Source organism: Erinaceus europaeus, chromosome 1, assembly GCF_950295315.1.
Source record: "Erinaceus europaeus chromosome 1, mEriEur2.1, whole genome shotgun sequence".
NCBI lineage: Eukaryota > Metazoa > Chordata > Mammalia > Eulipotyphla > Erinaceidae > Erinaceus > Erinaceus europaeus.
In genome coordinates, this window is record NC_080162.1 from 187,101,801 (window position 1) to 187,117,786 (window position 15,986).

A 15,986-nucleotide genomic window follows, 5' to 3' on the forward strand; every position below is an offset into this window, starting at 1 on the left:
TTCTGCTTGTGAGTATCGATTACTTAGTGTTTTAAATTTTATGGGTTTTATTTTTTTAACTTTTTTAGAATGCACACGTTCCTTTCTAAGCTTTTATGCCTGTAGTAGAGCAATAAAAGACTGGAAAGGTTATCAACATTTTCAGCTTTATTGAACATTAAGAATCAGTGCCAATAGTTGGAGGGCCTGCTTTTTGGAGAAGGGAATGCTATTAAAATAATTTTAATGCTTAAAAATAAGTGCTAGTAGTGTAAATATTTAGAAAAAAGTTAAGTAACAAGTGCTTTAACTGCTCAATAAAATAGTATAGATATTATACCATCCCTATAGTACTGGCTGTGAAGTGTTATCTCTTGGCTTTGTGATTGCTGTATATATTACTTCTGAGTAGCTAGTAGTGTATTATTATAACAGTATTTGGTGTCCTACAGCACACCTAACTGTACAGCATTTTAAGTTTTATATTAATAATAAAACTAAGTATATAATTCATTTCCCCCTAAACTTTTTCACATAGTAAAATTTCTTTTCTTTTTTCCCCCCCTAGTTTGGTGTTCACAGTTCAGTGGGGCCTGGGAAGTGGCACAGTGAGCGAGGTGCTAAACTTGGATACACGAGGTCCTGAGTCCTGGGCAATCCATGTGCCAGAATGATATTCTGATTCTCCTTCTCCCTTCCTGTCTTGTAAATAAATTTTGTCATCACTGAGGCACCACTGCTATAGGGCAACTTTTTTTTTTCCAGATAGAGACAGAGATACCACAGCACCCAAACTTTCTTCAGTACTCTGGAGGCTGGGCTCAAATCTGGGTCATGGGCATGACAAAGCGAGTTACCTCCAGGTGAGCTGTCTTGCTAACACTATACAGGGAAGCTTAAAGGGTGATAAATTTTTTTGGAAGGAGGGGGCTTCTTTAAATAGTATACTGTAATAGAGACAGTAAATCTCCCCTCAAAGCATATTTCACTATTAAATGAAATGGATCCAGTTAGCAAAGAGTAAGTAAAATTTCTTTAGACATAATATTACATAATTGCCTTTTACAATGCTTAAACATGTAAAGACAAAAATACATGTTTAAATAAAGAGTAAACTTGGTTTCATGTTCTTTTTTAAGATACTGGGTAGAGCTAATGAAAGGGAAATTCGACAGTAGTACTAGATTATACTTGTATAGTTTACCATTGGGCATGGCATATTTAAAATTTGAATATCTATGTTTACTGTCCATTTTGTTAGATTAACTTAGTGGCTAGAATACAGCCATAGACACCAACCTACTAGATCTGAGCCCTGGCTCACCACTTAATTGTGTGTCTTCTCTGGGTGTCATTTTCTTCTCTGAAAGAAGAATAATGACGTCTAGTGCTAAGGTGGTTGTGAGGATTAAATGAGTGGTTGAGATGGTTAGAAAAACTAAAACCAAATGTTTGCTGTTACTGTTATTTATCAAAAAAGTCATTTAGTAGTGTTTGGTTGCCATTTAGGTGGAATAAATCTTTATTCATAAGGCATCTTTAATTTGTCACCTTAAAACTTTCTTTGTTGGGGCTGGGGTAGATAGCATAATGGTTATGTAAAGAGACTCTCATGTCTGAGGCTCTCAGGTTCAATTTCCTGTACCACTATAAACCAGAGCTGATTAGTGCTCTGGTAAAAAAAAAAAAAAAAAAAATTTTTTTTTCTTTATTGTATACAAATAATAGGCTAAAAACTGAATGGTTGTACAAATATTTATGCAAGAGTTTTACAATGACATGAAACATTTAAAAAATAGAGAAATAATAGCCTGCCCTCTATGACAAACTTCTGTGATCCCAGACAAGTCATGAAGCCTTTTGAGGCCTCCATTTTTACTGTTACCTTGTGATCCTACAGATGTTTGTACTCCAGGTCTTCTGTAGTTTCACTTGCTGATAACATAGTGCTGATGAGTCAAGTGATAGGTATTAGGCCCCCAAATTGAACATAACTCGTTTTTGTTGTTACACTTATCACAGGCTTGCCCTTAAGTTTATCATACATGCATATAATTGATCATATATCTATATTTAGAGCTCTCAAAAACTTAGTTGAACCAGTGAATAAAAAGTATAAATGCTCTACTTAAAATGATTCTGCATGTACTTTATTTTTAAGTTGGGGATTAGCGGTTAGTAAATACAGTTGTTGGTACATGTGTAAAATTTCTCAGTTTTCTGAAAAATGTTTTACCCCTCTACCTAGGTTCTCTATCATCATGCACCAGGACATCCCAGTCCTTTACTTTGGTGCCATACGCCAAACCCAGTCCAGGTTCTGCTTTGTGTTTCCCCTTTTGTTCTTATTTCTCAACTTCTGTGAGTAAGATCATCTCCTATTCTTTCTTCTTTTTCTGACTTTTCAACGTAATTCCTTTCAGCTCTGTCCAAGATAATGGTGAAGAAGGAGAATTGATCATTTTTCATAGTTTAGTGGTATTCCATTGTATATATATATATATATATATATATATATATATATATATATATATATATATATATACCACAACTTTCTTAGCCACTCAAATGTTGTTGGACATTTGGTTTGCTTCTAGGTTTTGACTATTACAGATTGTGCTGCTATGAACAGAGGTGCACACAGATCCTTTTGGATGAGTGTTTTTGATTCATTAGGGTCTGTTTCTAGGAGAGAAATTCCAGGGTCACAGGGTAGGTCCATTACTAGCCTTTGGAGAGTTCTCCAGGGTGCTGTCCACAGGGGTTGGACCAATTGATATTCCCACCAGCAATGCAGGAGGGTTCTTTTGTCCCCACAACCTCTTTTTTGTTGCTGCTACCTTTTCTGATGTGTGGCATTTTCATAGGAGTGAAGTGATATCTCCTTGTCGTCTTTATTTGCATTTCTCTGATAATAATTTGGAGCATTTTTTCATATGTCTGTTGGTCTTTTGGATCTCTTCTATAGTGAATATTCTGTTCATATCCTCTCCCTACTTTTGGATGGGGTCATCCGGTTTTTTGTTGCTGATTTTGGTGAGTTCTTTATATTTTGGTTATTAGTCTTTTGTCTGATATATGGCATGTAAACATCTCCCTTTATGTGAAGACTTCTCTTTGGGTTTCTTTTGCTTTTCAATTTGATTTTTGTTTTAGTTTTCCTTGCAATTGGATTTCTATCATTGAGGATGCCTGTACAATTTAGATGGAAAAAAGTGCTGCCAATATTTTCCTCTATGTATCCGATAGTTTCTGGTTTAACATCCAGATCTCTGACCCATCTGGAATTTACTTTTGTGTGTAGTGAAATATGGTGGTTCAGTTGCACTCTTCTGCACGTTTCAACTCAGTTTCCCCAGTTTTCTTCATTTAATATTTTGGCCTCCCTAGTCAAAAGTTAGATGTCCATAGGTATATGTACTTTATTTTTATTGACTGGCTTTTTCAAGCTCTAGTAATTGCCAGTCTAATTGTGTGGCTAACTCCTTCATTATTTAAAAGTTATTTATTTTTGTCTCCAGGGTTATTGCTGGGGCTCGGTGCCTGCACTACAAACCCACTGTTCCTGGAGGCTATTTTTCCCCTTTTGTTGCCCTTGTTTATCGTTGTTGTTGTTACTGCTGTCGTTGTTGTTGGATAGGACAGAGAAATGGAGAGAGGAGGGGAAGACAGAGAGGGGGAGAGGAACCATTATATTTCACAACTGCTTTGCTGCTTGTGAAGCGACCTCCCTGCAGGTGGGGAGCCGGGGGCTCAAACTGGGATCCTTACGCCAGTTGGTGCACCATGTGCACTTAACCTGCTGCACTACTGCCCGGCCCCCCTAAAAGTTATTTTTCATCTGCCATTTATTTTTATTTAATCTTACTACATATATATGTATATATAATTGATTATTTTAAACAATATAATATGTAGAGGTGAAAAACTTCCTGGAATTTGTACTTAAAACTCCCAGTGGTCTGGGAGGTGGCACAGTGGATAAAGCTTTGGATTCTCAAGCATGAGGTCCTGAGTTCAGTACCTGGTAGCACATGTACCAGAATGATGTCTGGCTCTTTCTCTTCCTATGTTTCTCATAAATAAATAAAATTTTTTTTAAAAAAAGAAAACTCCCTGGTTCATGTGTTATATCACATAATTCTTGATATAAAAACATAAATTGGGCTAGTAAAATAGCTCACTCAGATAGTGTACTGCTTTGCCTTGTGCCCAGTCCTCACTGCACTGAAGGAAGCTTCAGTAGTGTAGTCTTTTTCTCTGTCTCCTTCTAAAAAACAAAAACAACTCCCCACAGAAACTGGGTGACCCAGGAAGTGGCATAGCAGCAAGCGGATTGAACTGGGAAGCTTAAAGTCCCAATTTGATCTCTGGCATCACATGTGCCAGAGTGATACTCTGGTTTTCTTTCTCTCGAGTCAATAAGCAAAGAAAATATTAAAGCCATAAATTAGGCTGGCAAAATAGTTCACTTGGATAGTGTTCCACTTTGCCATGTGTGTGACTCAGGTTTGAGGGTGGCACCCACTCCACTGTATTGAAGGAAGCTTCAGTGCTATAGTTTCTTTCTCTTTCATTGCCTTTATCTGAAACAAACAAAACACAAATCGTGTTAGTCTCTGAGACTGCCTTTTCTCCCCCCGGCTTTTGTAGGAAGTACATGTATGATATGAATTAGTTCTACATGTAAAATAATGACTGATTTATGGAATCAACACATACCTGAAGCTTTCTTTCTTTCTTTCTTTCTTTCTTTCTTTCTTTCTTTCTTTCTTTCTTTCTTTCTTTCTTCCCTTCTGTTGCCCTTGCTGTTTTATTGTTGTAGTTACTATTGTTGTTATTGATGTCGCTGTTGGATAGGACAGAGAGAAATGGAGAGAGGAGTGGAAGACAGAGCGGGAGAGAAAGACAGACACCAGCAGACCTGCTTCACCACTAGCAAAGTGACTCCCCTACAGATGGGAAGCCGGGGGTTCAAACCATTTTTATCACCCCAGAATGAAACCCATTAGTAATCACTGCCCATTTTCTCCCTAGCTCCCCCAACTCAGTAGATAATGACTATTCTCAGTTCTCTTCTCTACCTTTTCAAGAGGTCATAGATGGACGGATCCATATTTTAAAAACACCCCTCAGGTGACCAAGTAGAAGATACACTGGACTGGAGAAGACGAGAAAATGCAAGATCAGTTTAAAAGAAAATGTAATTAGATGAGAGACAACTGCTAGCGATGATGTCCTTGCAGTAGGAATGGAGAGAGTAGAAAGGTCAATCCAATCTTGGGTCATTACTTCAATTGTGCTTCCACCAATTTGGAATAGGATACAGAAAAAAAAAAAAAAAAACAGTTATGTTGAATTTTGAGATTTTAGATGAAGAGAGTTGGAGTTTAGTGGCAGGGTATGGGGTTTGAAATCGGAAGTTTCGCGAAAACTTGTGGATCATTGAATATGACTGAAATCATAATGGTAATGAGATTGCCTAGAAATAGAGAAAACCACTAAATGGCAAGTGTCAGTTTTGAGGAAGCAGAAGAACTGCTTTGCAAAGAAGTTTGAGGAATGGACATCATGGGGGTGATGTCACAGAAATCAAGTATGAACTGATGTTTCAAGTGAAAAGAAGTAATGATGTCAAATGCCATAGAAAATTCACATAAAGATTGACTGGGGTGGGGGTCGGTCGGTAGTGCAGTGGGTTTAAGCGCACATGGTGCAAAGGACCAGTGTAAGGATCCCGGTTCGAGCCCCCAGTTCCCCACCTGCAAGGGAGTCGCTTCACAGGTGGTGAAGTAGGTCTGCAGGTGTCTGTCTTTCTCTCCCCCTCTCTGTCTTCCACTCCTCCATTTCTCTCTGTCCTATCCAACAACGACATCAGTAACAACGATAATAATAACCACAATAATGGTAAAACAACCAGGGTAACAAAAGGGAAAAAATGGCCTCCAGGAGCAGTGGATTGGTGGTGCAGGCACCGAGCCCCAGCAATAACCCTGGAGGCAAAAAAAAAAAAAATTGGGTATTAATATGGACTCATCATAAAAAAAAATGAAGATGAAGGGCCAAGTGGTGGCATATCTGGTAGAGTACACACGTTACCATGCATAAGGACCCCCCGTTCAAGCCCTCATGCCCCACCTGCAGGGGGAAGATTCATCAACTGTGAAGTAGTGCTGCAGATGTCTCTCTACCCCCCCTTCTACCCTCGCAAGTTTCTTCTGTTCTACAAATATTAACAACAACAACAATACATGAAGACTGATTTTTCTCTGAGTGTTGACTGGATTTAACAGTTTTGGTGACTTGTAAGCATGGATTCAATGGCTTGGTGATAGTAAAAGTGCACTAGAGGACTGAAGACTGGGTCATGAAGTCAAGACACCTTTGAAAACATTTCATTGAAAAGGACAGATGGAAGACTGCAGGTACAGGGTTATGGGAGGCACAGGTGGATGAATGAATATATCTAGGTAAATATTTCCAACTCTACTAATGCCAACATCTCCTTTTCTATAGCATCCTATACATTACCAAAACGAAATCCATAGATAACTTTGCACTTAAAAGTCAATTTAACACTCAATTATAATATGGAAGAACAACTGAAGACATTTATCATTAAAGCCCTCTTAGGCACAGATAATTCAGCTGATGTACATGTAGAATCACCACAAGCTCAGCTGTGAAACATACAGAGAGACTGACGGCTATATCAGGGTCTTAAAACTTTGTGTTATGTTACCTTCAGTGATGTGAGTTTAGGAGATGGGAATAACTCTTGGTTAAATCTGAACAGAATCAAATGTAATCTTCCCCTGGCTTACACAGCACTTGCATTTTTTGGAAATATTTATTGTATTTTAAAATAGTATTTTAAAAAATAACTAAACTGGGGCCAGGTAATGGAGTACTTGGATAAATGCATGTGTCACAATACACAAGGGCCTGAGTCTCTAGTCCCCATCTGCAAGGGGGAAACTTCTGAAGCAGTGAAGCAGGCATGCAAGTGTCTCTCTTTCCCTTTCTATCACCCTCCTACTCTATTCCTCTCTGTCCTACTAAAGAAATAGTTACAAACAAACAACAGCAAAAGAAAAAAAATACCCCAACTGTGTACCTGTGTTTATTTATTAAAAAGAAATTTGCTCTAGGCTTAATTAAAAATCAGGTTTTTCACTCATGTTACTGTCTTGCTAAATACTGACTGGAACTCAGGATGTTTTTCTTGTGTGTGGGACTGTCTTAAAGATTTTTTTTTTTTTTAGAATTTATTTATTTATTCATGAGAAAGATAGGAGGAGAGAAAGAACCAGACATCTCTTTGATACATGTGCTGCCAGGGATGGAACTCAGGACCTCACGGTTGAGAATCCAATGCTTTATCCACTGTGCCACCTCCCGGACCACATGTCTTGAAGATTTATTAGAGTTTTGTATTCCTAGTTTTGACACATTAAATGTCAGAATTCTCATTAACTACAAATTTCCTTGATTTTTTTTTTTTTTTTTAACCAGAGCACTGCTTAGCTGGCTTATGTAGGTATGGGAGATTGAACGAGCGACTTTGGAACCTTAGGCATGAGAGAATCTTTGCATTACTGCCCTGATATTCTCTTTGGGAATACCTGAATGTGGCAGGCTAGAAGAATAAGGGAGGCTGGGGGAAGGGGGCAGATTATTTTTTTGTATAAAGCAGAAAGTGAGAGCAGAGGTAGGAAGTTTGTAGATTAAGAAAAGAGACACGAGGGAGTCGGGTGGTAGCGCAGTGGGTTAAGAGCACATGGCACCAAGCGTAAGGATCCCGGTTCGAGCCCCTGGCTCCCCACCTGTAGGGGATTCACTTTACAAGCGGTGAAGCAGGTCTGCAGGTGTCAATCTTTCTCTCCCCCTCTCTGTCTTCCCCTCCTCTGTCCATTTTTCTCTGCCCTATCCGACAACGACGACATCAATAACAATAATAACTACAACAATAAAACAAGGGCAACAAAAAGGAAAATAAATGAATATTAAAAAAAAAAAGAAACATGCATACTCATGTCATTTCCCATGGGTGCATGTTAATCCTGCTTTAAGGATTTTTGTGGTATACTGGTGAATTATTTCTTTTCTTTGTAATGCCCTGAGTATCCTCTGCCCTAATTTGTAATTCCTAGCCTTCAGTTTGAATCCTTAGGTTTATTTACTGTTAAAATAAACTAATACCCTAAATTCTGAACACTAATAAAATACTTTTTTTTTTTTTAAGGATAGGAGTTGTTCATCTTTATTTATTGGCTAGAAATAACACACAGCCAGAAATCAAGAGGGCAAGGTGGTGGGGGAGGGAGAGAGACAGACAGACACCTGCAGTACTGCTTCACCACTCAAAGCTTTCCCTTTGCAGGTGAGGATCAGGGGCTCAACCCTCGTCCTTGCAGCATTGTAACATGTGCGCTCAACCAGGTGCACCACCACTTGGCCCCTAAAAGACCACTTTTAAAAAATGGAAACAATAGGGAGTTGGGCGGTAGCGTAGCGGTTTAAGCGCAGGTGGCGCAAAGAGCAAGGACCGGTGTAAGGATCCCGGTTCAAACCCCCGACTCCCCACCTCCAGGGGAGTCACTTCATAGGCGGAGAAGCAGTTCTGCAGGTGTCTATCTTTCTCTCCCCCTCTCTGTCTTACCCTCCTCTCTCCATTTCTCTCTGTCCTATCCAACAACGACATCAATAATAACTACAACGACAATAAGAAACAAGGGCAACAAAAGGGAAAATCAATACATATATAAAATTTAAAAAGACAATAATAAATATTATTACAGGTAATAAGACTTTTAAAAAGTGGTCTTTTATTAGTGAATATCATCAAGTGACTGCCTGGGTTCAGTTTTTTATATCTGTATACCAAAAGAGACAGAGGAAGAGACCATTTTATCATGCATGAAATTCCCTTTGTTGCTGTCCATGGTGCTTCCCAGTGAAGCCAGTGATTGCAGTCAACTTCCTGTTTCCTTTTGGCTCCAGTAGAAAAACTGTAGAACTTTTAATAAACTATTCAAAACTGCTTCAAGGGTTGATAAGTAAAAGTGTGAAAATGCTTGACTGCCTCCTTAAGTGTTTTATTTTTGGTAATTTCGAATGTAGCCTCTATAGACATTTGTTTTCCAAATAGGCTGTTTCATTTGCATTCCTACCCTCAATGTGTATATTTGCTCAGCATTTTCATTTTCCCCAACACTGTATAGTCACTTGCTTCCCATCTCACTTCAAAGATAATAGAATCTCATTGTGGTTTTCATTTGCATTTCTCTAAGGATCAGTGACGTGGAACACCTTTTCATGTGGCTTGTCTTTTTTTTTTTTTTATGTGTGTTCCTATTTTTGCTAAATTAAAAAAAAAAGATCTATTAGCAAGAAAGAGAGAGCAAGTAAGTGATCACTCTGGCATATGTGATGCTGGAGATAGAACAAAGGACCTCATGTCTGCAAAATGCTACTGTGCCACCTTCCAACCACTTAGCAATGATCTGCAAAGACAAAGTAGGCAGCGGGACTCAGCAGGATAGAAACTCACACTTGAGATCCCTTTCACCATCTCTGACAGTTATTCTGTCAAAGAGAAGCACTTAATTTGACCTTTGCCTGTTTCTTTATGGCTTTTTTCCTCATTATTGAAATTTGAGAGTTCTTTATATACTCTGAATAAAAACTTTTAAAAATATGTATCTGATTGAAAAAAACTTCAATTTTTAGGATATGTGCATGTGTATTCAAATATCTGAACTGCTTTAATTCTTTTTATTAAATCTTTTAATTAAAAAAAAAATTATCTTTATTGGCTAGAGACAGCCAGAAATTGAAAAGGTAGAAGGAGATAGAGAGGAGACAGACAGACAGACAGACAGACAGACATCTGCAGCACTGCTTCAACACTAACAAAGCCTTCTCCCTCTAGGTGGGGACCAGGGGCTGGAACTGGGTCCTTGCACATTGTAATGTGCACTCAACAGTGTGCGCCATCACCCACCCCTCACAGGCTTCTTATATGTGATAATGGATTTACAATGTTATTTTTCTCTCTTCCTGTAAACCGAGAGATTTAGTTTATTGAAAAAAAATTTTTTTAAATATCTTCCTTTAAGCTTTAGAAAGGAATTATATACAAAATTCCCAGAGCCTATAGTAAAGCAGAAACTCCTTTTTGGATATAATAAGCAGAATAATGTATCACCTAAGAGTAAATTTTAAAAAGTTTTCAAATACCATTACTCTAAATTAGGGCTTGAAAAATATTGAGATGCCAGATGGTCGCTCACTTAGTGGAGCACAGACCATTCGATGTGCAAAGACATAGGTTCAAACCTTCCTCTCCCAGCTTCATGAGCAGTGGAGCAGTGTTGCAGATATCTCTCCTCTCTGTCTCTCTATCTCTGTCTCTTACCCTCTATCAAAAAGAAAAAAAAGAAGGGGTGGTGGCTAGTGAGAGGTGGTGCAGCTGTTATGCAGGCATCTACCTCCAGCCCATAACCCTGGTGGCAAACTAATATTAAAAAAATAATAATAATAAATAAGCAACACATTGATACATTAAAAAGACAAACTTTCCCAGAACCCCTATCTTGAAAAAAAGGAACTATTAAAAACAAAACACCAGGTGTTTTTAAAGTAATGCATGCAACCACTTTAACATTTGCACCTGTATCTGATTCGCAAAAATCGCTGCATGAAATTTTAAAATAAATTTGTTAACAATATTAAGACTTGGTTCAGTGCTCTACCCGGCAGAGCAAACTGGAGCCTTTGGCACTGCTGATCCTTATTGGAAGCTACTTTTTTTTCCCTTTCTTTCTTTTTTGCCTCCAGGGTTATCACTGGGGCTCGGTGCCTGCACTACGAATCCACTGCTCCTGGAGGCTATTTTTTTCCCTTTTGTTGCCCTGGTTTATCGTTATTAATATTGTTATTGCCGTCATTGTTGTTGGACAGGACAGAGAGAAATGGAGCGAGGAGGGGAAGACAGAGAGGGGGAGAGAAAGACAGACACCTGCAAACCTGCTTCACCACTTGTGAGGCGACCCCCCTAGAGGTGGGGAGCCGGGGGCTCGAACCGGGATTCTTACGTGGATCCTTGCACTTCGCGCCATGTGCGCTTAACTCGCTGTGCTACCGCCCGCCCCCCTGGAATCTACTTTAATGCCACTTGAACAGAGCAGTTCATACAGTCGTTAGATGGGAAAACTCAAGACTACATGCAACTGCTACGACCTCCTTCCGTGCACCTTCTGATGACTGTCATACTCATTTTCCTGGCCTGCTCCCGTCTCCCCGCATAGTTCTCTGGCATCGGGCTCCTTGATTGCGCAGCATCACTTATTTACAGCAGAGCAGAGAAAAAGATTAAGCATTGCGCAGGTCAGCCGCAGACCTGGATTATTTTCCTCCTAGGTTTCACACGCGTCTCCACCTAAAAACTCCCCCGCCCCCACCTGTCACATTCTTGACATTCTGCTGCGTGAGTCTTTGCTACTCCAGTAGCTTGTGATGTCTGGGCAAAAAACAGCTCACTTTTTTTGTTTTTTTTTGGCTTAAACCATAACGGCCTCGCAGATTTTATTTATCTCAAACCCGAAGCCCCTGCGTCCTTAACCAGTGAGGCGGGATAGGACCGACGCGCTGGGGGTGGGGGGAGCTGTGGCTGACACGGCTGCAGGGACCAGCGCAGCGCGACCGCCCAGCCCCGGGGGACACGGTCCGCGCACTAGGACAAGTTAGGGCTCCCGCCACCGCTTCCGCGCCCGCCTCTGCCACAGCGCTGAACTCCTTTTCCCAGCAGGCCCCGCGCAGTCCTCGATGCTTCGACCCCTCGCGGTGCGGCGCTCCGCGCGCTCCGGGTACTGTCACTTCGGGACTCGCGAACTCGGCTCGCGGCCCCACCCACTGACTCCCAGCTCGGGTCCCCCGGACTCCCGCGAGTTCCAGCCCCGGCGACGAGCTCCCCGGCCCCGCCCCCGGTCGCGCGCGCTCTCCCCGCCCCGCCCCCGTCCCCCCCGCGTGCGGCCGCTCCAGCCAATGAGGTTGGGGGCCGCGTGCGCAGATTCAAACGGCGGCTCTTGAGGGAGGCTGGGCGCGAGATTCGGCGGTGCGGACAAAACCCTGCAGGAGGCTGCGAGCCCTGCAGAGCTGCTCGCTGCTGGGAGAGGGCTGGGGGCTGGTCGGCACCCGCGGCCCAGCCGAGTCGGGACCGCGGCGGGAGGGGCTGGCGGAGGGCGGGAGCGCGCCTCCGGACATGCTAGGGGCATCGCCGAACCGGCCAGATCGGGGCTAGGAGCGCGGGGTGGGGGGTGGGGGCCGGGGTCGGATCGCGGTCGGTCCCGCCGTCCCTCCGTCCTGCCGAGCCGGGACGTGCGTGCCGCGCTCAGGTCGCCGCGGAGAGGGAGCGAGGGAAGCGGCGGGAGGGCGGGGGAGCAAAAGCCGGAGCACTCGCCGGAGGCTGGAGGAGGCTGAGCCGCGTCCCCGCCCCGCTGCGCCTATGCGGTACTTGAGGTACTGGAAGGATGGCGAAGAGGTCGCGCAGGTGGGTGTGACATCCCTTTGGCCCAGGCCCGCGGCTCCCCGGGGGCTGAGAAACGCCCCCGCCGCACCCCCCAGCTCCCGGTGGACTTGAGTCCTGCCGCCTTGCCGTCGTCCCCGCCTCCTCCCCCCGCCCCGCGCTTCTCTGGCCTGGACGTGCGGGGAGCTGCGGGGTTGGGCTGGTGGGCGGGGGAGACCCGCGTGTTCGGTGAAGACGCAGAAAGTGAGCGACAAACGCTCCGTCTGCTCCTGGGGGGCTCGGTTCTTGGCTCGGGAGGTTTCTGGCCTTTGCTGACTTTCCAGGGGACGCGCAGGGAAGGGATGGCGGACCCCCAGCCCTCCCCGCAACCACCACCCCCCCCACACACACACCTGAGCGGCTGGAAAGTGAGTGTCGAGACGGGGCTCCCGCCTCCCCTGCCCGCGGGGCGACGCCAGTAAAGGTGGGACCCACCTGGGCGGGGACTCGGCCGCTAACTTGGCCACCGTGAAAGACAGAGGGGGGAAACAAAAAAACAGGCCCAGAAAACCCTCAGAGGAATAGCTAAAGCAGGGAGGGAGGCCCTTTTGGATTTGGATTTCCATGACGATCCGGATGACCGTGCTCGTGTCCCCCGCTTGGCGTGTAGTCAACATGCATTCGGTCATCTGCCGCCGGGTAGGTAGGTGTCACACGGCTCGTGCTGCCTGACCTAAAACTAGCAGTTTGCTTCCTTCCCTTCGCCTCTGGGTGCCGGCTGTGGCTCCGACTGCAGGTAAATCCTGCGCGGAGGATGAGTGGTTGCAACCGACCAGTTGTGTGTTAACTACCACAGCTGCTCCGGAATTATGTGTGATGCCCACGTAAGATGACAGAAACAAAAGAAAAACAACCACAAGAGCTTGAACTGTCTTATTCTCAGTTGCAAATAACTCAGAAATGAGTTTTTTTTTTTTCCTTTTGGCCTTTCTAAGTGGTTTTATTTATCAGGATCCACAGCCTCTCAATTGGAGCTTGAAACTTCGCACTAAATTCAATCACTGCAGGTTCCTGTTAAAAGTCGGCAGGAACTGCACACGCTTTGGTTTGCTTTAAGCATCTGCTGTAGGATGTCTTTCTTAAGGAAACACACACACACACACACACACACACACACACACAGTCAAGTTCCTCCTGACTTGTCCTGTGGCTACTGCAATATATTAACAGGTTAAACTTTTGAAGTAGAACAAATGAATGCACACATACCTTCCTAGCAGAGCATTTTGGACCTTGAGACCAGTGAAATTTTGGGTCAGATAATTCTGATTTTATCGGAGAATATATACATATATATATATATATATATATATATATATATATATATGTTTTTAGGATATTTAGCCTTCTTCCTGGCTCTATTACTTGATCCCTCCATTTGTCAAATAGATATTTAGAAGTTCCTGTAGTTATAATTACATAGGTACTGGTTTAGGCCTTTTCTTTTGAAACTGTAAGTGGACAAAATTAAAAAGAAAATAAGGTAACCAGTGAACATAGCAACTACATGAACTTGTTTACATTTAATGTGTATTATATACATAGCTATGTCTGTCTACCTATTTGTTTCATTTTTTTAAACTTTATTTTGACCAGAACACTGCTCTGCTCTGGCTTATGGATTAAACCTGAGACTTAAGAACCTCAGGCATAGAATCTTTTTTTTTTTTTCTTCCCTTGGGTAGGTTGAGAAAACCTTTCATTTTTTTCTTTTTCTTACTGTCTTTCTTTCTTTCTAACCAGAGCACTGCTCAGCTCTGGATTATAGTGGTGTGCGGGATTGGAGTCTCAGGTATGAGAGTCACATTGCATAACCATTATGCTATCTACCCCTGCCCTGAATATTTTTTTGAATTATTATTTATAATTAAAAAATATTATTGGATAGAGAGAGAGAGAGAGAAAGAGAAATTGAGAGGGATGGGGAGATAGAGAGGGAGAGAGACAGCCTCTACTTCACTACTTGTGAAACTTACCCTCTGCAGGTGGGGACCAGGGGCTTGAACCTGGGTCCTTGTGCACTGTACTGTGAGCACTTAACCAGGTGTGCCACTGCCTGCCCCCTCTCCCCCATGGAATCTTTTTGCATAGCCATTGTGTGTTTCCCCACCCTTTACATACCAATATGGGTGCTAATCTTATTTGAAATAATTTTTTTTTAGTTAGTGCTGTCATTAGCAATTAGTTGTCACTAGATATAGATAATGAATGTCAGATTTCTGCCTTTCAGTTCATAATTTGTGTGTGTGTCATAATTTGTATGGTAATAGACTAGAAAAGAAACAATGATGAGTAAGTTATTTTATTGACAATACTGTGAGTTTTCACTTCTGACCATTAATTTTACTGTTAAGTCCTTCTCAGCTGTATAAATTGCTTGGAATGTATTACAGGATGACTTAGAGTGAAAAGTCTTGAGTAATTAAATGTGGTGGATGGATTTATGTAATGAGGAATTGCTGTCTCTGAATGGTATATTTCTTAGGGTCTTCATGCTTGAGTGTATTTTGTGCTTGCTCTAAGTTATGTTTTTCTGTGTATGTAAATATAATCTATTTTAGAGGTAATAGCATATGAAATGTTTTGAAAGAGAAATAATCTATTCATTGGGAAAAGTCTAGTTTTATGTCTTTTGCCAAAGTGTCTTGATAATAAATATAAACCTGACTTATAGTTCAAAGAGGAAGGAAATAATTTAGTCATCTTAACTTAAGCTCCACTTCACAGCCATCTGACTATTTGCGTGAAAACGAGACTGTACTATTTGAAAGTTTTGCATAGACTTCAGCCGTAAATGCTGTAAAAAACTTTTTCTGTATAATCTAACAAAATGTCTTATAAGTGGAACAATGTAATAATGTTAGGTCTTTTGATTATGAGGATAGTTTTGTATATGTCATCTAGATTTATATAAAGGGCAAGATCATCTTGGAGTTAGGACTTTAAAATGGTTTTAGATACCACTGGGTTGCTTAATTACCTAAGTTACAGATAATGCTAAAATTGGCATGTTTTTTATTAATATGTATTTAATTTTTGAGCATTTTATAAATCAAGTAATTTAGTTTTTAAAAAGTTAGTTCTACCTTAAACATAGACTTGAAAGTGTCATTTAGAAACTAGAAGGCTATTTAAATAGTGGCAAATCAGTTATTTACATTTAAGCTGGACTGTGAGTACACTGATGTAACTATATTCACTGTGGAAAAATAAAACCAACTCTTGACTTGGAAGACTTTTTTTTAATACTTAGAGTATATCTAAGTATATGGAACAGTTTTATTAAGTTGCTATAGCAAAATGGATATTGTAGAAGAGATTAGTGGAAAAAGAGAACTGATTTTAATCGGGGTTGTCATTAGCAGTATTATTTTGAGAAGGTAATTTCTGTATTTCAGTTTTCATCTGTAAATAAAATGGCTTAAATGTTATTATATAT

At 41.6% G+C, this 15,986-nt stretch overlaps 1 protein-coding gene across 3 annotated transcripts in view; it reads left to right on the top strand.

Annotated features, from left to right (window-relative positions):
- Positions 1–12,231: 12,231 nt before the first annotated feature.
- The window catches only part of MYBL1 (MYB proto-oncogene like 1), a 47,130-nt gene continuing 43,375 nt past the window's right edge, over positions 12,232–15,986 (top strand). For all 3 annotated transcript variants that reach the window (XM_007527005.3, XM_007527011.3, XM_016189892.2), the window contains exon 1: positions 12,232–12,532. In XM_007527005.3, coding sequence (XP_007527067.2) covers positions 12,513–12,532 — 20 coding nt within the window. In that variant the 5' untranslated portion in view covers positions 12,232–12,512. The remainder of the gene's footprint in view (positions 12,533–15,986) is intronic.